Genomic DNA, 21,032 nt, shown 5'->3' on the forward strand with positions numbered 1-21,032 from the left:
AAAAATGCCTAAAAATAGCTAAAAACACACACAATTTTTTTTAATATTTTTTATATAAAAATCACTACTTTTAGTAGCCAAAAATTTTTTTTAATTTTTTTAAAATTTTTTTAATATTTTTTATATAAAATTTTTTTTAATATTTTTTATATAAAAAATTTATTTGGCTACTAAAAGTAGCGATTTTAACATAAAAAATATTAAAAAAAAATTAGATTTTTTTTTGTTTTTTTAGATTTTTTTAGGTTTTTTGGAGGTTTAGTTTTTAGCATTTAGCTTGGAGGGGTTTAGGTTTTTGGGGGGTGGGGGTTAGGTTTTTTAAGGGTTTTTTAGCTATTTTAGGTTGTGTTCACATTGATTCTTGCGGTTCACGCAATAAAGGTGGTTCTCGCATGAACCTTACCCTATATGTATGTATGTATGTATGTATGTATGTATGTATGTATGTATGTATGTATGTATGTATGTATGTATGTATGTATGTATGTATGTATGTATGTATGTATGTATGTATGTATGTATGTATGTATGTATGTATGTATGTATGTATGTATGTATGTATGTATGTATGTATGTATGTATGTATGTATGTATGTATGTATGTATGTATGTATGTATGTAGTATGTATGTATGTATGTATGTATGTATGTAGTATGTATGTATGTATGTATGTATGTATGTATGTATGTATGTATGTATGTATGTATGTATGTATGTATGTATGTATGTATGTATGTATGTATGTATGTAATGTATGTATGTATGTATGTATGTATGTATGTATGTATGTATGTATGTATGTATGTATGTATGTATGTATGTATGTATGTATGTATGTATGTATGTATGTATGTATGTATGTATGTATGTATGTATGTATGTATGTATGTATGTATGTATGTATGTATGTATGTATGTATGTATGTATGTATGTATGTATGTATGTATGTATGTATGTATGTATGTAATGTATGTATGTATGTATGTATGTATGTATGTATGTATGTATGTATGTATGTATGTATGTATGTATGTATGTATGTATGTATGTATGTATGTATGTATGTATGTATGTATGTATGTATGTATGTATGTATGTATGTATGTATGTATGTATGTATGTATGTATGTATGTATGTATGTATGTATGTATGTATGTATGTATGTATGTATGTATGTATGTATGTATGTATGTATGTATGTATGTATGTATGTATGTATGTATGTATGTATGTATGTATGTATGTATGTATGTATGTATGTATGTATGTATGTATGTATGTATGTATGTATGTATGTATGTATGTATGTATGTATGTATGTATGTATGTATGTATGTATGTATGTATGTATGTATGTATGTATGTATGTATGTATGTATGTATGTATGTATGTATGTATGTATGTATGTATGTATGTATGTATGTATGTATGTATGTATGTATGTATGTATGTATGTATGTATGTATGTATGTATGTATGTATGTATGTATGTATGTATGTATGTATGTATGTATGTATATGTATGTATGTATGTATGTATGTATGTATGTATGTATGTATGTATGTATGTATGTATGTATGTATGCATGCATGCATGCATGCATGTATGTATGTATGTAAGCGAGATCAGGAGAAAACAGTTGGAAGTGTGAAAAAGGAAGAATGGATCCGGATCGAACACGTGGCAGGGGGCACTAAATGATATGCAGGGGCACGATTGTCATTGTCCACGTTCCCCTCAATAAATGGCGTTATAATTATGTTTCAAACAAAACTCCAAAAATTTCGTATTAATCGTTACCTCCTCTCCAAGATTTCGAGATCTATGGCGTCTAACGTGGATTCCGTTCTACAAAGTAATATTTGATGGGGTTTTCATATGTGTTCAAGCAAATCATGCAACAGATATGGCATTTTGTTCTTTATGCTTGTTTCAGTGGTGTTTTTTTTTTCAAAGTGATATTTGAAAATGGGGTTTATGTTTGGATGGCGTTCTTCCTATATTCAATATTTGACGTTTTCATTATTAATGTTAATTATCGTTTGGGATCTAATATATGCTTATTGTTTACGATCAATGGCGTTTTTCACCTGGTTACGAATATCTGATTAGTTGTGAATATTGGTGTTAATTTGTAAACATCAGCTCTTACTATTTGTTAATTATTCAACTTTTGGCGTTTTCATTAGGGTGGGGGGATTGGTCAATCACTGGTGAGTGTTTAAGTTATTTTCTAGCCAATAATATCATGTCATGTCAAGTCCCCACTCCACTCCCATTTTGCACTCAATCACTGGTAATGGTCAAACACATGGAGAGTGGTAAAGAATTTTTTTTTAAATGTGATTGGTTGAAAGGGGTTGGGGCCCACCATTCACCCCCTCTCTCCTCTCTCCTCTTTATCTTCTCTTCCCACACATCGGTGTATACTCACCGCAAACACCACTCCCCACTCACCTATTTGAAGCTGGCATCCCCATCACCGCTCGGCAACCCCCCTCCCCGATCAAGTCCCCGAGACCATACTGTCCCCCCTTAATAAGTTTCAGGAAGACAGTCTCATCAGTTCTTCATGTTGTTTATTATTCAACTAATGACGTTTTCATTATGGCGTATTCATTATGGTGTTTTCATTAATATGTTTTATTAAGAAAGTGACATCAGTTATTCCTATTGTTTGTTATTTAATTAATGGCGTTTTCATTGATAGTGTTTTAAGGAGACATTTTCTATGTTAAATATTCCCCCAATGACGTTTTTCTTAATTCGTTCTTACTATGTTTTTTCAGACGAGGATGTTTCTTCGAATGAAAGGTTTTGCCCGAAAATTGGTTTACCATTGATCATTCCCGACGTTAGCGAAGAGATAAAGCCAAAAATAGACATGATATTCCCAAGCCTCGATTATTGTTATTCATTGTATGTTAAGTATGCGACGGCTTGTGGTTTTTCGGTCAGGAAAGGGACAGAAAAGGTAAACGCCAAAGGAGAAACACATATTAAGTATTGCATGTGTACGAGATCTGGGCTATATAAGGACAAGAAAGTTGATACGTTGGACCTGAATCAAAAGGAAAGGATTGTGCGATCCAACTTTTCAAAGAGGACTGGTTGTGGAGCACAATTATGTGTAATATTTGAGGCTAGATCATGGAAGGTCTATAAGTTTGTTGAGGAGCACAACCATGATTTTGTTGAACAGCCTGATAAGCATTTTCTTCCGTCTGAACGACACCTCACTCAACTCCAAAAGCATGTTATACATAGCACGTCTAAGTTGAATTTGAGACCGGTTAAGGCGTTTAATGTTATGAAGACTTGTTTTTGCGGTTTTGAAGATGTGGGTGCAAGTAAAGTGATTTTAAGAACTAAAAGAGGCAAATTAACTTGTTTATAGGGGAGTACGACGCTGAGATGGTTGTGAGATATTTGCATGTAAAAAACACAGTCCCAGCCTAATTTCGAGTACGATTACTTCACAGATGATGAGAATCGTTTGAAGGGACTTTTTTGGTGTGATGATCAATGCAAACGTAATTACCACGTGTCTGGTGATGTGATTTCGTTTGACGCCACGTATCGTTCCAACAAGTAATATTTATAATTCTGTTTTTTCTGTGTGTTTTGGCGTTTTCACCGTTTAGATGCATTGGCGTTTTGTTCTCATTTCATTTTTTTTAATGGCGAACCTGAACGAACCCATTAATTTATATAATGTTTAATTAATATATTAAATATATAGTTAAAAATAAAAATATTTATTTTTATGAAATTATGAAAAATAACTAAATTATATATTAATTTATAAAATAAATAATTATAATTAATATAAGTTAATTGGACATAATTTAAAGAGTGAAAACAAATCTTAGTAAAAATGAGATTCATGCAAGCCTAAGCACCGTCAAAATAATGAACATTAGTTGGATTATTATTGACATATTTTAAAGATTACTTTTAGTTTTAATTTTAATGTTAGTCTACAATATAATTATTGATATATTAGATTTAATTCTTGATATATTAGATTTAATTCTGAAGGGTATAATGTAAATACTAATGTTCCCTTTAAAATTAAAGAGGTTCTATTTAGGGGGTTTGTAATCGACTCAAACCAGGTTGAGCTAGACCTCGAACTTGAACTTAAACGGCCTAGCTTGGCTCAGTTGGTTTATTCTATCATGCTGAAAAGTTGAGCTTGAGCTCGACTCGTAAAATGTTCAAGTAGGAGTGTAAATGAACCGAAAGCAAATGGTTCGTGAACCATTCGGCGAGAAGTTCGCTTATGTTCGTTCATTAAATAAACGAACGACCATGAACAAGAAATTTCGTTCGATTAGTTAAATGAACGACCACGAACAGATGTCTCGTTTGTTCAATTGTCTTCGTGATCGTTCGGTGAGGTGTTCGTGAACTTTGGTTCATTTTATACGCGTTCGGTTATGTTCGTATGTTTGTATTTTAATTAAAGATTTTTGTACTTTCATATATTTTATCTATGCTTTTTATATTATTAAACTTTTATTTATTTTATTACCATAACAATTAAACTAGGAAACCTCATTTCACTTTGTTTATGTACCATTTTCTTTTCCTTTCTCATTATTTACATCGATAAATACGATCGACCTCCGTTCTACAATAAGGAATTCAAGTTCCAGTGCTACTCTATGGGCCATCCAACTTTATCCTTCGTCGCGTTGGCCAAATTTATTTGTGTTCGTGAACACTCTCATTTCCTTAATGAACACGAACATGAACATAAAATCTCGTTCGGTAAGTGTTCATGAACCACTCATGAAACATTTATTTCCTTATCGAACGAACACGAACAAGGCCTTGTTCGTGTTCATTCGGTTTTACAGTCCTATGTTCAAGCTAGCTCGAGCCAAATCGAACTGGCTTGTTAATTCTAAATTTCTTTTTTTTACAAATATTGATAACATACAAAATAAAAATTAAAATTAAAAATTACACATATAATGTATATGTATTAATTTTATTTTTTCAATATTTTAAAGACTAAAAGGCATATTAAAAGTATGTATAATTTTTGTTTATTTTCCCATATTTATATATGTTATTGTTTAGTTAAACTTAAAATGTTAACACTCAACCCATCTCACATATTTTTTAATACATTTAAATCAAGATTAATTTATATAAAATAAAATAAATCGAGCCGGCTCACGAGCCGAGTCAGGCCTAGCTAGGGCTCGAGTCGCTTACAAATTGAGCCGAGCCGGGCCAACTCATTTACAAACAAGGTTTTTTCTGAGTAAGCTTCAAAATAAATAAAATTTATAAATTTAAAAAGTACAACCAAATTATAATCAATAATCTCCAAACCAAACAACCAAGTTAAAAAAAATGATGATGAAAACAAATAGCTTCATGGTTATATAATAGGGTTATTGGATTTTATTAATCCTAAGTTTCACCAATTGGCCGATAATAATTCCAACTTTAAATATTCCCTCCAATAATCCCAACTTGTAAAAGTTTGGCCGTCATTGATCCTTTTCTAACATAGGTGCACTTAAATCAATTAAGGAGTCTCTAGGTGTAATTGAATCTATTAAGGAGACCAAATTCTTATATGTTTGAAAATGATCAATGGCGGCCAAACTTTTACAAGTTGGATTATTGGAGGGAATTTTTATAGTTGGTATTATTATCAGTCAAGTCAACTGGTGAAACTTAGGATTATTAAAATCCAATAACCCTATATAATAACACGAGTAGTAGTTATAAATAGAGTTAATTGCCAAAATCGCCCTTGAGGTTTGAGCACATTTGCCGTTTTCGTTTAAAATGACACTTTTGTACCATTTTGCCCCCCACGTTTGTAACTTTTTGTCATTTTCATCCAAACAACTAACTTAGTTTATTTTTTCTGTTAAATTGAATGATATTTGGATGAAAATGGCAACTATAAACCACAGGGACGAAAATGGCAAATGTGTTCAAACTCTTTTTAATTTCTTTTATTCAGTTAATTTTGTCACATATAAAATAAAAAAGAATATACATGCAATTTTTATATGAAAAAAATAATAGTTTTCTCACATATTTTTTATAAATTTTCATCCAACCACTAACTAAGTTAATTTTTTTCTATTAAGGCGAAGGATGTTTTAAATTTTATAAATTAATACAGAAATTAATTTTCAATTGTTTATATAGATCAATTTTATAAAAATAAATCTACTTAAACCTCTAATTTTTATAAAACTAAAATGCTTGTGACCTTATAGAAAAATGTCAAATAAACAAATATATCATATGTATCAAGTTTTTAATTCATTTTCTACTCTTTTAAATTCGCTCCTAACGAAAAATAAAAGCCAGTGCCCCCATCAAACAACGTACCGTTACCAAACCTTAAAATTACCCACCAAATAGTAAGTATAATGCCATCTAATATTTTGTGATAAACACTTTTCACGACGAGCTATTTTCTTGTTAAACTCTCAAAAACAGAATCGAAATATTCATGTTACTTAGAGAAAGAAAACAAAGTTATATTGAACAAAAGACAACATATAATAACCTTGATACAAAAAATTAATTTATAAAATTTAAAACATCTTTCGCCTTAATAGAAAAAAAATTAACTTAGTGGATGGATGAAAATTTATAAATAAAATATGTGACAAAACTATTATTTTTTTCGTATAAAAATTGCATGTATATTCTTTTTTATTATATATGTAACAAAATTAACTAAATAAAAGAAATTAAAAAGAGTTTGAGCATATTTGCCCTTTTCGTCCCTGTGGTTTATATTTGCCATTTTCATCCAAATATCATTTAACTTAACAGAAAAAATAAACTAAGTTAGTGGTTTGGATGAAAATGGCAAAAAGTTACAAACGTGGGGGGCAAAATGGTACAAAACTGTCATTTTGGACGAAAATGACAAATGTGCCCAAACCTCAGGGGTGATTTTGGCAATTAACTCTTATAAATAATTAAATTTCAATAAAGCAGGTCCGCTAAGTAAATTACTATGATATTACTATCATTAGAACCACAAATGAAACCAAATATCATACTTGGAGACTGTATCAATAAATAGTGGGAAGGTCCGCGCATTGCAGCGGGTGTCCCGACTAATATCATATTCAATTATGTCTATTACGAACCACAACTGATATTCATTACATGAATTTATGTAAGTTTCCTATATTTTCTGTTGTGTACCTCAACAACGGCATCAAAGGAAGATAAAAGAATTTGAACTTTTACACATCCATTTTCATCGTAAAATTCTAAATCTCTACTACATCAACTTACATTGAAAGTCAACTAAAGTCTACATGAACAGACATATTTGACAAGATCCTCAAAACGTTTCAACTCTTTAACACACTCTTAAACTCTCAAATTGATTCGATAAATAAGGTTCAGATCTCAAGCACACTTACATCCATCGAATTGATATTGATCTCAACTACACATAGAATACTTCTGAATAAGCAAAAATAAAGCATAAAAACCCATATATGAAGTAAATATTAGAATATCGTTAAACAGAAATATAAAGCAGTTCAACAAAAATGAATGCCACCCCCAAATGTCAACCAGAACATAAAAATAACCTACAAAAGTTGAATGCAACCATAATCCAAATTGCAAATACTTTGAAAACATGGTGTAGACAAAAAATATATCACAAAAAATTGCTCGACACATGTCAGGTGTGGACTCCACCAGACCACACCCAAAAAAGTGGGGTGTGGAAGGGGTGTGGCTAGGTGGCGTTGGGGTGCCATATAACACCTAAATTTTTTTTTAAATCACATTTTATTTATGTTAAATAACTACATTTAAAAAATACATTACATCACCAAAAAAAATCAGTCATCTTCATCATCATCTTCATTGGAGTCGAACCTAAGAAGTGTCAAAACTTGTTCTACCATCGAGACACTGACACTGTTGATAATAATAATTTCGCCCCGTCGTCGGATGAGGATGACAAAATAATTTATCATACGAATCGCTTGAACTTGAAGAATCCATTTTATATATTTTTTTGGAGTTTGATAATGATTTTTTAATTTATAGATGGTAAAAATAAGTAAGAAATGTTTGGTTTAATAGCAAGTGATGCCAGACTCAATCCCCATGCCAGCAGGACAACGCCATGGCCAACGCTAGCCGGGTGTGGTCTAAACAACGTTAAATGCATTCTGCCGCCCCAACTGATACCACACACCCCGTAGTCTATAAAAGTTGCAATTATATTGTGTTAGTGAAATAACTTAGAAATATTCAAAATATGAATTACCACATATTTGCCAAATAGGCTATCATAAAAGAAACTTTTGACTGGTGATGCGTGTGTAGTGTAATATATTTTAGGTGTATATTTTAAGCCCTTTTTACACTTTTCTAGCCAAGTTTTAAATTTATAAAACACGATATTCACTAACACTAAACACACATATGGGCAAGTGCAGTATAGTGTTGGTAAGATACCGAAGTCGTCCAAGGACACAAGAGCTTTTAGTACCGATTTATCTTCAACGTCTAATGAAATCAAAAAGTTAGAAAAAAAGGTTTTTAAACTAGAAAAATAAAACTAACTAAAATGCTGAAAAATAAAATAAAAATAAAAACAGATAGACAAGATGAATCACTTGGATCCGACTCGTGTGTAGTGCAACCTTTGATTATTTCCGCACTTTTGCACATTTTAAGAGATTATTTTAGTTATTGTAGTAGGCCCCTCTTTTGAAGGTGACGTTACCCTCAACCCAGTAGTTTGAGTCAGCAAGGATACAATCCTAAAGGGTCGGATTATTGAAAGATAATTAATTAAGTTATAATGCATAATGTGGTAGGCCCCTCTTTTGAAGGTGACGTTACCCTCGGCTAAGTAGTCTGAGTCAGCAGGGATACAGTCCTATGTAGTCGGGTTAAAGTTTTAATAGCAGTTTAACTTATGAGGGGATCAAAGAGTTTGGACCCCCACCATCCAATACCGGTGGGTATTGAAGGAGGTCCTACTAAATTTGACCCAGGTCCTTTGCAGGGTCTATACACTGAACAATGGCAAGACTCTTACCAAACTGTTCCCTTAACCCTCGACCAGGTAGCCAACATATCTCCATATAGAACGTGGAGATATGAATGGTGAAAATCTTTTATTTTATATAGACACTAAAATAATGTCAAGACACCACAGACAAACGATAAGGAAGAATCACCTTCAACATAAGAAACTAGTTATTAAAGTCATTAATACATAACCAAATAAAAGGTGCGAAAAGATTAAAAATAAAAAGTATTACACTTAACACTTGTCTTCACCAAGTGATGTAAGAGACTTAGGCAAACATGACCTTTGATTGTCAAGAACTCTTACGATCAATCTTGGATCCCGAGACGACTCACACACTCTATGATGGACAATGGATGATGGTGGTGGATGATGGTGTTGTGATGGTAGTAGGTGAAGTGTGAGAGATGTGGTGTGCCATGGGATGAGTTGTAAGTGATCCAAGCACTCCTATTTATAGGCTGAACAGAAGCTCAGGCATGGCCCCGTGTCCATCCTTCTCTCTTTCTTCATTAATTGCAGATCGTCTGCATTAGTTAACCATGCCCCCGTGTCCGCTGAGCATGACCCCGTGTGCAGAAGCGTGTCTGTACTATCAAGATTTGCCTAGATTCTGCGAATCTTATAGTTGACCACGGCCCCGTGTCCGCTGAGCATGGCCCCGTGGTGGGCGATAAAAGCTTCTACACCTTTGTCTTTTCTGCTGACACTTGGGCACGCCCCCGTGCTCACTGAGCACGGGGCGTGTTCAGCCTTCTGTTTTCTTGTTTTGCTTGGGAAGATGTTGTCGGGGGGTCGGGCATGCCACGTTTGTTCCTTTTCTTGTATTTATGTTAGGTTTAGCTGGCTTTTTGCTTCTTTTGTTCATTTGAGCTCATTTAATTCTGAAAATACAAAAGAAAGACAAAAACACAATTTTTCCAACATTAGTACTAAAAAAGGGTTAGTTTTATGCCACAGTTGATGTAATTTATATGTTGCATTTTGTGCACATCAAATACCCCCACACTTGAATCTTTGCTTGTCCTCAAGCAAAACTCTTTATAATGTGGTTTTTTCACTCCCAAATGGAATGGGTAGAAAAGAAGGTTTTTGGGCTTGTCATAGAGTGTCGGGATTTCCAAGATTCTTTATTAAGTATTATTTTTATTTATTTACAATCCTATTCGTCATGATTTATTAAAAACGTTTAATAAGATAAATTACTTATTAGGGCATAACATGTCTTTTTAAAATTCCATTTATATACAAGTTCACATACCTCACGGGGGATTACTCAACACTCGGCCGAATGTGTACTTTTAGTGAATCACTCGAGAGCGGCATGGAACTTACTCCTACCATAAGCTTGCCAAGCAATCAATCCTCCTTCTTTTTAACTATACACCTTTGTAAATATCAAGAGGACTTTTTGGGTGAAGGGTTAGGCTTGGGCTAAAGGTGGGTGGTTGGGTTAGTGGTTAGTAAAAGGGCAAAAAGTGTAAAAAGCGTCGGTTTTCATAAGACTCGATATTTTTCAAAACTTTTTATTTTGATGAAGCATTTCTTTCAAACAAAGTTGTTTTTGATAAACTTGTTTGTTTATTTCTTTGGCTTCATCCTCAAAAATTTATTCATTTATTATTTTTTTCTTTTAAATCATAAGAAAAGCCGAGCTTTGTTACTAAAATAAAGGGTTTAAAAGGAAAAAGGTTTAGGTGGGTAAAAGGGTGTTTGGTTTTGGGTTAAGAAATGAAAAAGTTTAGGCTCAAAGGGGCTAACTAGGGGGATTTTGGGTAGGTGGTAAAAAAAGAAAAAATAATGGTGTAGATTTAAAAAGGGTTAGTCCTAATGCCTCCATCATTTACTTACTCGGGTTTAAGTTGGTAAGGACCGAGAATGTATCGCCGTGGCAAGTTCTAGAGTTGTAAGAACCAAGCGGCTATTCACACAAGAAACGAAAAGTGAGCATTTATTTTAAAGATATGTATTTGTATGCTCAATAAAGGCTCAAAACTCACTTTTGTGGGAATGGGTTTTTATGTGATCAAGTATATATAATCAAATTTTAACTTTGTCATGCCGTTTCATAATTTTCTTATGTTGGTTCTTTTTATCACGACGCTATCGGTTGTAAATTTGTAAAAATATAACCTTTTTAGAATTTTGAAATTCTCAACTTAAACCTAGACAAGTAAAAAAATTGAAAATTTTTTGAAAAAAATTTGGTGTGATTAGCGGTTCCAATAGAGTTTTGTGTAAGTCTTGTTAATTAGGACTTGCAAGATTCAAAGTTTTAGCATCCCCCCACACTTAAATTACACATTGTCCTCAATATGTCCCAAAAATAAGTTTTTAGATTGATTGAATGTGTAAAAAGGTGTGAAAAAGCAAAATTTTATGTTACTGAGTGTCTGGACACGACCCTGTGGTGTCCGGGCACGACCCCGTGTTCAAGTGACAGTAACAAAAATTTGTAAAAAGAAACAGAAGCCTGGACACGGGGGCGTGTTCAGTGAGCACGCCTCGTGTCCAGTTACCTAAACTGGGCATTTTCTACAAATTGTGCAGGGCGGACACGGCCCGTGCTGAACTTGCTGTAATGAAGAAATTTTGTCGGGAAGCTCTGTTTTCATGCATGGGGCGCTGGTGCAAGTTTCCCTTGTTATCCTTCACCATCCCGAGTGTGTTTTATCCATTACAACATCATCCAAATACCAATTTAACTAAAACCATCATTTCATTTAAGTCATAGAGAGAATTACATAATCCTAAAAAGTTAATAATTTAGATAAGTAAATTAAACGAAGCACAAGAAGCTTAAACCAAGAAGTTCTAGCCTAAAAGTTATTCTAATTAGCAAAGTTTCCGAAAAGAAAATTCTCTCGGTTGGATGCGGCTTTGAAGAACTTCTTTCTCCGGGCATGGGTTCCTTACACGTCGGTGAGCCATTCCTCTATCTCCCTTGGGAGGAGAAAGGCGGGCTCCTTGGCGTTGGTTTGAGGGGGGTACAACTTCCACCGGGACTTCTTGTAAATCTTCAAGTGGAGGCTCTGCTGGAATATCATCCCATCTGGTAGGATTGTTGACTCCAAGTGCTAGGTTCCAATCCTCTTGAGAGAGGATTGGTTCCATGGGAGGTGTTATAAGAATGTTTAACCTCTGGTGCAAGAGGTTAATTTCTTGAAAACTGTTTTCCAGCCCCACCGTAAGATAATTTATACGGTCTATTAGGACCTCCTCTACCGAAGTCATCTCATCAAGAGCTTCCCGTAGTGCCATGACGTAGCATACGAGAGTAGCTTCAATTGAAGACCTTCTCTCTCTTCGACTGTTTCTGGAATGTGCAGACGAGGTTCTACTATTTTGACTTGGCATTCTACGAAAACAAACGAGAAATAGCTTATTTCGATGAAACAGTAATTTGGACACGGCCTCGTGCTTAATGAGCACGGCCCTGTGTTCACCTTTCTGCAGATTTTTGGAACAAGGAATCTCAAAGTTTCAAATTATTTTTCCAACTTATGAAGCATTTTTGAGCAATAATAACTTAAAACAATGTTATACAACTTATTTTTAACAAGATTCCTTGAACAAAACTCAACAAACATCACAATAAAGCTTGAAATCTCAAGCTTTAATGGAGGTTTTGGAGCAAGAAAGATGAAGAAGAAGGTATTGGATAAAAGAGGAAAGGACAAGATGGTTGTTAGAACTTTCTTTTAGAAAATACCTGGGATGGTATGTGAGAAGATCCTCTCAAATCTTTGTCCCTGGATAGTCCAAATGTGCATGATTCTTAGCTGCATTTATAGAAAACGACAGCATACTGGACACGGCCCCGTGTGCAGGCAAGATCCTGACACATTTTATCCGTATTCTGACATCAACCGGTCAAAATAGACTATCACAAAAGAAACTTTTTACTTGAAAGCGTTGACTTGAGAACGCAGACTATCACACAAGAAACTTTTGACTTGAAGGGTTGACTTAAGAAATAGACTATCACAAAAGAAAAAAGAGTAAATTGCCATTTTAGTCCTTGAGTTTTGTCCAAATTTGACACTTTAGTCCAAATAGTTTTTTTTGCCTCTGGGTCCCTGACTTTTCCATTTTATTGCTGTTTTGATCACATACACTAACTCCATCCAAAAACTCCATATTTAACTGTTTTCAATTGCCATTTTGATCCAATTCCAAAAAATAAAAAAATTCCAAAAAATCAAAAATTTTCTAAAAGATCATAAAAATTCTAAAAAATCATAAAAATTCTAAAAAATCCAAAAAATCCGTTTCGGCGCGAACCGTTTCGAACCCGAACCGTTTTGAACCGAACCGTTTCGAACCCGAACCGTTTTAGAATTTTTATGATTTTTTAGAATTTTTTTTGATTTTTTTGGAAATTTTTTGATTTTTTGGTATTGGATCAAAATGGCAAGTTGAAAAGTTTAAATTGAAAATCCCCAAAATACCCCTGGTTTAAACTGAGTTTTTGGATGGAGTTAGTGTATGTGATCAAAACGGCAATAAAATGGAAAAGTCAGGGACCCAGAGGCAAAAAAAACTATTTGGACTAAAGTGGCAAATTTGGACAAAACTCAGGGACTAAAATGGCAATTTACTCAAGAAAATAACCACAATGTTTTTCTGCTAAACATGCTCAGGTTCGAATCCCTCTTCTTCAGGAACTCTATTTACTTTTTTATCTTCAACTAAAACCCTAGCTATTCTCCGACGTCGTTTACAGATCTCCGTCGACTAATTTCTCACATTCTTTCATCATTCAGTATTTAATATCAGATCTGAATCGAAATCTATTTTATAATATTATTCAATTTTTCAGCCGAAATTCACCCCCAAACCACCGGTTCAGAGGAGACGAACTCTAGTCACAGTACTGATGATGATTCTGCAATCGAGCAGGAATTACTTCACACAGTTGTTGTAAATATTTCTCTCTCTTTTTTTGTGGTGTTATGATTACAATTTTTGTGATATTTTATAATATATTGATAGATCTGTTGCTTGATTGCCTAAATTTTAACAAATTTCTTGTTTCTGACTAGAAATTTAGATGAAATATAACCATGTCTTAAAACTGGTGTCTCTGAATACATACAGTTTAGGTGAACCGGGCGGTTTTCACGGTTTTACTGTTCGGTTTTCTGAAAAAAAAAGTTAATTTTTAAAAGAGCAGAATTTTGTATTAAATTCTTTAAACAAATGATAAGATTGTTGATGAGTATGATATAGGTAGATAACTTTATATTTCCAAAATAAAAAATATAAATAATAAATGCAAAATAGTCTGTTCAGCTTAGACAACCGGTTTCAACTTTCAAACGATAAACCGAACCGTAAACTAGCAATTCGTTAGAACTATACCGTGAACCAGACCGTACATACTTCAAACCGGTTGACTTTCTTCGGTTTCGGCAGTTTGGTGGTTTGGGATGTTTATGAACACGTGATACGATTTTCACATTACTCTTTAAAACTGACCTGTAAGAAGTTGATTTGCAGGGATGTTAAAGTGTGATTTGCAGGGACGGAGGTAGTAGGTGTGGTGGCAGCCATTGGGGCAGGGGTGTGTGATTTCAAACCTGGGGATGTTGTTTATCATCATTTCGGGGGTGTGATGTGAACCTATACAGAGGATCAGCTTGTTTTGTTATCTTTTAGCTAAACTTTTTATATTTGACCCGTTTTGAGATAAAAACTCCCAAATTTACCCATTCATAAGTAAATGTTCTCAAGGGGTACCAAATTTTTTCTACACCTTTTTTTTCCTTCATATGTGTACTTGTTAATCTTATAGTTGTTTCTTGGCGTTCTACTAAGAAACGGATTCACTCGGGGCTTCTGATTCTGAGACAATTGATAGTGATTCAAGTTCTATCGCCAATCCTTCAAGTCTTGCACCAAGCTCCCAAACAGGTACCCTTTGACTTTTCAAGTTTAAGAGACTGATTTTCTTCTTCGAGATTCCATTTGAACTCTTCAACTGATTCAGAAAGATTTGTGGCCCATTAAAGACCGGCACAAGTATCACGAACAGAAAAGTTATGGTGTTCAATATGAACCAAACTCCATATCAATTTTAGTTTCAAAGATTTTTAGGTTTGATGTCAAAAGTTGGAACCAGAGGGAATGGAACTGTATATACATCAAGCACTTTTCAAATGGTTGCTGCTGATATATTCAAAATGATTAAAACATGCACATTGCGGCCCATTTATAGGGAAATGCATTGTTAAAATTTTGAAATTACAAGTCGTCAAAAATATACGGAAGTTAAAGACATAAATAGACGCTCAAATCAAGTCAAAGACATTAATATGCGCGTAAGTCAAGTCAATTGGTAATTTACAAGTTCCACCAAAAATTTATAGAATTAAGGCTGAAAATAGTGAAAGTCTTCGGTGACAAAATCGGAATCCTAAGTCTTCTAGATTTTGGATCAGCTCCTTTATCATATCCGAATAATTAAATTTGATTTTGCAGCTTGAAGTATTGATCCGAATCCGGCATGCTCATCTGCTGAATTCTAATTGGTGTGTGCGTGTCGATCATGGTTATTTGGTTTACAAGTAGATGGAAAACGGGAGTTCGGACAAGAGATTATTTTGCAAAAACGACACACCTTTGATCCTGTGGTTGAACCGGATACGTGGGAAGTAGTGTAAGCTCTAAACTTCCTTCTTAACGCGAAACCGAGATCAATCGTTCATCGTGACCAAAAACCAGCAAACGTACTGCTTGATAAAAATCTCGTGAGCAAAATCGGGGATGTTGGTCTCTCAACAATGCTTCAATCAGACTTCTCTTCCACATCCACCATTTACAAAGACACGAGTCCAGTGAGTATCAACAAACAGGAGTAGTATCTCCAAAATCCTGAGTATTTCCCAAGCTTCATGTGAGAATTTTTGGATTGGATTGTTTTATGTACATTTGTTTGATTTATCTATATGTTATTTGGACCTCTCATGAACTTTGAGTACGTAAATTTATAAAGTGTAAATATATATATATTTTTTTGGAACGACAATATGTTAATAGAGAAAAGGCCAGTGAGAGGCGGGTTTAACAATCACAAAGAAATACATAACAAAACAACCCTACCAGAACCGAACAAAAATACAACGGCAATGAACAAAAGTATTATTGAAAAGCAGACTCCCAGGGGAATTACAGGAGCTGCTTTTTAATGATCACTTAAAAAATATATCACAATGATACTAATGCATAACATCATAAACCTTATACCTTGATCAATTTCCTCAAGAGACGGAAATATGTTATCCTCCATGATCGATTGAGCATTAATGAAATCACAATGACCCAAAACCCAGTAATAAATCCAAGCACTATGCTAATAATCAACCCCCAATCTACTTTGTGTGATCCACCGTCTTCTTTTTGGTCGCTTGTTGTATCAGGTTTGTCAGCATGTACACAATCATTTAGTGGAGCTCCACAAAGTTTGTTTCCAAAAAAAAAAGCTGGACTCATTGAAGCTCTGTATTTGTGTACCTGTTGGAACTCTTCCTATCAAATTGTTGTAGGACACGTTAAAAGTACCCAAGAAATTCAACTCTGACAAACTCATAGGAAGTTCCCCAGAAAGATTGTTTACTGATAAATCCAAAGATTCAAGTGATTTCATGTCTCCTATCTTATTCGGGATCTCTCCTGTCAATTGATTTCTTGATAAATTCAATGATTTTAACTTGTGGAGGGTCGTAAGCTCACTAGGGATCTGCCCTGAAAACTTGTTGCTCGAAAGGTCCAAAAGCATGACGAGCCCTAGAAAAGATCCATACTCGGCTTCTTGTCCCTTCATCACCAATGAATCACCAACAATAAAAGAGCCACCGTCAAGAGAGAATGATAATTGAACCTCTAAATTAGTTTCTATGCCGGAAAGCACACTAAAGTTGTTGAAGCATCTAGGAATATTTCCTGAGAGGTTATTATCAGCGAGATCCAAGACTTGAACTTGTGAAAGATAACATAGCTGGTCAGGAGTATTTCCGTAAAATTTGTTGGATCTAAGATTGAGAATTTTCAACATAGTGAGTTTTATTCCAATCCATGGTGGAATGATTCCCGCAAGATTATTTCTTCGAAGGTCAAGGACCTTTAAGTATGACAAATTCAATAGGGAAGAAGGTAATCTTCCTGAAATCTTGTTCCGACTAATGGCTAAAAATTGCAACAAAGGTATAGACCCCAATGTTCTTGGAATCTCACCTGACAAATAATTACCACTTAAACATAAGAGTACCAAGCTCGACCACTTCTCCCAACACTCTGGAATAACACCCGATAACTGATTATATCCCAAACTAAAATATTTGGTCTTCTTCACACCATCGGAACAAACCAAATTATGTAATGATCCCACAAAATAGTTATTTGATACGTCCAGAGGTATTAAAGACGAACTGTTTGTGGGAGAAGGTAATTTTCCCCCAAAATTATTATCACGTAAGTCGAGCCAATGAATTGTAGGAGGGATGGACAATATATTGCCGACCAAATTATTGCTACCCAAGCTAAGGACTTGGAGGTTAGTGCAATTCGTTATGATGGGCGGAATGTTTCCCGTGAAAAAGTTGTTACGAAGGTTGAGTGTGCTTAGCATGGACAATGAACCAATCCAACCGGGGATCTTGCCGACCAGATTATTGTTACCCAACTCAAGGATCTGGAGGTTGGAGCAATTCCTTATGGTGGCCGGAATGTTCCCCGTCAAAGAGTTGTTAAAAAGATATAGTTCTTGTAATCTAAAGAGACGCCCGATTTCAGGTGGAATTCCACCTTGTAGAATGTTGCCGGGAAGGCCGAGGATGCTTAGCACGGACAAGGAACCAATCTCATATGGGATCTTGACGACCAGATTATTGTTATCCAACTCAAGGATCTGGAGGTTGGAGCAATTCGTTATGGTGGCCGGAATGTTTCCTGTGAAAGAGTTGTTACGAAGGTCAAGTGTGCTTAGCATGGACAATGAACCAATCCCATCTGGGATCTTGCCGACCAAATTATTGTTACCCAACTCAAGGATCTGGAGGTTAGAGCAATTCCTTATGGTGGCCGGAATGTTCCCCGTCAAAAAGTTGTTAAAAAGATATAGTTCTTGTAATCTAAAGAGGCGCCCGATTTCAGGTGGAATTCCACCTTGTAGAATGTTGCCGGGAAGGCCGAGAATGCTTAGCATGGACAATGAACCAATCGCATCTGGGATCTTGCCGACCAGATTATTGTTATCCAACTCAAGGATCTGGAGGTTGGAGCAATTCGTTATGGTGGCTGGAATGTTTCCCGTGAAAGAGTTATTACGAAGGTCGAGTGTGCTTAGCATGGACAATGAACCAATCCCGTCTGGGATCTTGCCTACCAGATTATTGTTACCCAACTCAAGGATCTGGAGGTTGGAGCGATTCGTTTTGGTGGCCGGAATGTTTCCCGTGAAAGAGTTGTTACGAACGTCGAGTGTGCTTAACATGGACAGTGAACCAATCCCATCTGGGATCTTGCCGACCAGATTATTGTTACCCAACTCCAGGATCTGGAGGTTGGAGCAATTCCTTATGGTGGCCGGAATGTTCCCCGTCAAGGAGTTGTTAAAAAGATACAGTTCTTGTAATCTAAAGAGGCGCCCGATTTCAGGTGGAATTCCACCTTGTAGAATGTTGCCGGGAAGGCCGAGGATGCTTAGCATGGACAATGAACCAATCGCATCTGGGATCTTGCCGACCAGATTATTGTTATCCAATTCAAGGATCTGGAGGTTGGAGCAATTCGTTATGGTGGCCGGAATGTTTCCCGTGAAAGAGTTGTTACGAAGGTCGAGTGTGCTTAGCATGGACAGTGAACCAATCCCATCTGGGATCTTGCCGACCAGATTATTGTTACCCAACTCAAGGATCTGGAGGTTGGAGCAATTCCTTATGGTGGCCGGAATGTTCCCCGTCAAAGAGTTGTTAAAAAGATATAGTTCTTGTAATCTAAAGAGGCGCCCGATTTCAGGTGGAATTCCACCTCGTAGAATGTTGCCGGGAAGGCCGAGGATGCTTAGCATGGACAGTGAACCAATCGCATCTGGGATCTTGCCGACCAGATTATTGTTATACAACTCAAGGATCTGGAGGTTGGAGCAATTCGTTATGGTGGCCGGAATGTTTCCCGTGAAAAAGTTGTTACGAAGGTCGAGTGTGCTTAGCATAAACAATGTACCAATCCAATCGGGGATCTTGCCGACCAGATTATTGTTACCCAACTCAAGGATCTGGAGGTTGGAGCAATTCGTTATGGTGGCCGGAATGTTCCCCGTGAAAGAGTTGTTAAAAAGATATAGTTCTTGTAATCTAAAGAGACGCCCGATTTCAGGTGGAATCCCGCCTTGTAGAATGTTATCGTGAAGGGCGAGGATGCTTAGCATGGACAATGAACCAATCCCATTTGGGATCTTCCCGACCAGATTATTGAAACCCAACTGAAGGACTTGGAGGTTGGAGCAGTTCATTATGGTGGCTGGAATGTTTCCCATGAAACAGTTGTAAGCGAGACGTAGTTGTCGTAATCTAAAGAGACGCCCAATTTCACGTGGAATTTCACTTGAAAATGAGTTGTTAAACAGCTGAATGACCCTGATAAAGCTTAGATTTCCGATGGAAGGAGACAACGTACCAATCAAGCCTCCAGATGCGAGGTTCAAGTGGGTGACTCTTTGGTGGTGAAGGCTACATGTAACACCTTGCCATTGGCAGAAATTAGTGCTGGATTGGTTCCATGAGGTCAAGAGACCTTGTGGGTCACCTTTAATCATGGATTTAATAGCAAGCACTGCTAGATGATCAACGTTGGTGCCGTTCAGTGCTGGTGCCTTGTGAATGGGTGTGGAAAATGCTGCAAGGTGTGTCAGGAAGAGAAATGATCGCAAGAAAAGCAACCATTTGGCACTCATTTTTGGTAATGAATTTTGTGGTATCTTTCTATGTTTTTGTGTCCATATATTTATACACAGAGGAGTGTCAATAGTCAACTTGACCAAGAAAAAGCTTGGAACTTTCTTTTCAATGGGCATGGTCGTTGTTACGTTCCAACCACTAAAGTTTAGTGCGTGATAAAGGAACTTTGTCAGTAACTTTGTCCATGCGTCTCACGCGATAAAATAAAGGTAACAACCAAAGACTTGTTGACTTGGCTTTTCGTGGGAAATAGTAGCTCTCAAATTATGGTCTACACCTGTTGACTTAGACTTTCCTTGCACATTTTTAAAAAAAGGTAAATATTATTCACAATGCCGTCAAACCCGAAGAGGGAGGCTGAAACAAAAAACTACATCAAATCAAATTTACATCAACTTTCCCAACTTAACGATCTATTTGTAGACCGATTCCTATACCATAAAAACCGGAGAGACTTAATATTTTGAATAATCACCTCCGGACAAACATTAAGATTCGAGAAGTGCTTGTCATTCCTAGCAAGCCATATGCACCAACTAGTCACAATCATAACACCAAGAATAACCTCCTTGCACATAGTTTAAAGATGACTAATAGCATTCACAATCAATTCTTGGATAAATGCACGGTACCCCTGACCGCGAAAGGGATCCCCCTTCCGAAGCTAGCGACCCGGCAACGCTGCCAGGCGGTGAACACCCAGCCGAGTTCGAGGGGAGCGAAGAGCCTGCAAGCAGGATTCGAACCCGCGCCACTTGGACTCCTGAACCGGTTTTAAATGGGTGCAGGTGGCCACTGGGCTGACACCCCGTGGTTATTCACAATCAATTCTTTATCCTCATCCATCCATGTAATTACAATAAAAATCACTATTTTTTCTTTCTCATTTTCGATTAAATAATATTTTTTATACCTTTATCATTACATTTCTCTCTCATTCACTCAAAATCACTTTAAAAAACATCAAAAAAAATTATAAGGGAGGTGCACAGTGTTCCC

General features: G+C 35.7%; 1 protein-coding gene and 1 long non-coding RNA gene across 3 annotated transcripts; one reads left to right on the forward strand and one right to left on the reverse strand.

Annotated features, from left to right (window-relative positions):
• The first annotated feature begins 13,848 nt into the window (after positions 1–13,848).
• On the forward strand, positions 13,849–16,099 carry LOC110869146. 2 transcript variants are annotated; one of them, XR_002552964.2, is made up of 3 exons: positions 13,849–13,998; positions 14,578–14,991; positions 15,559–16,099. It is a non-coding gene; the product is annotated as an uncharacterized LOC110869146 (long non-coding RNA). The 2 variants fall into 2 exon arrangements; XR_004863009.1 differs by lacking the exon at positions 15,559–16,099 and having other exon boundaries at positions 14,578–15,096.
• Positions 16,100–16,516: 417 nt separating this feature from the next.
• On the reverse strand, positions 16,517–20,029 carry LOC110867186 (LRR receptor-like serine/threonine-protein kinase GSO1). Its single transcript, XM_022116315.1, has one exon. It carries the CDS (start codon positions 20,027–20,029, stop codon positions 16,517–16,519), a length of 3,513 nt encoding a protein of 1,170 aa, XP_021972007.1.
• Between the last annotated feature and the right edge of the window lie 1,003 nt (positions 20,030–21,032).

Source organism: Helianthus annuus, chromosome 7 (assembly GCF_002127325.2).
Source record: "Helianthus annuus cultivar XRQ/B chromosome 7, HanXRQr2.0-SUNRISE, whole genome shotgun sequence".
NCBI lineage: Eukaryota > Viridiplantae > Streptophyta > Magnoliopsida > Asterales > Asteraceae > Helianthus > Helianthus annuus.

Coding starts and splice junctions, on each gene's coding strand:
- LOC110867186 (XM_022116315.1), bottom strand. CDS start 20,029: ATGAGTGCCAAATGGTTGCTTTTCTTGCGATCATTTCTCTTCCTGACA.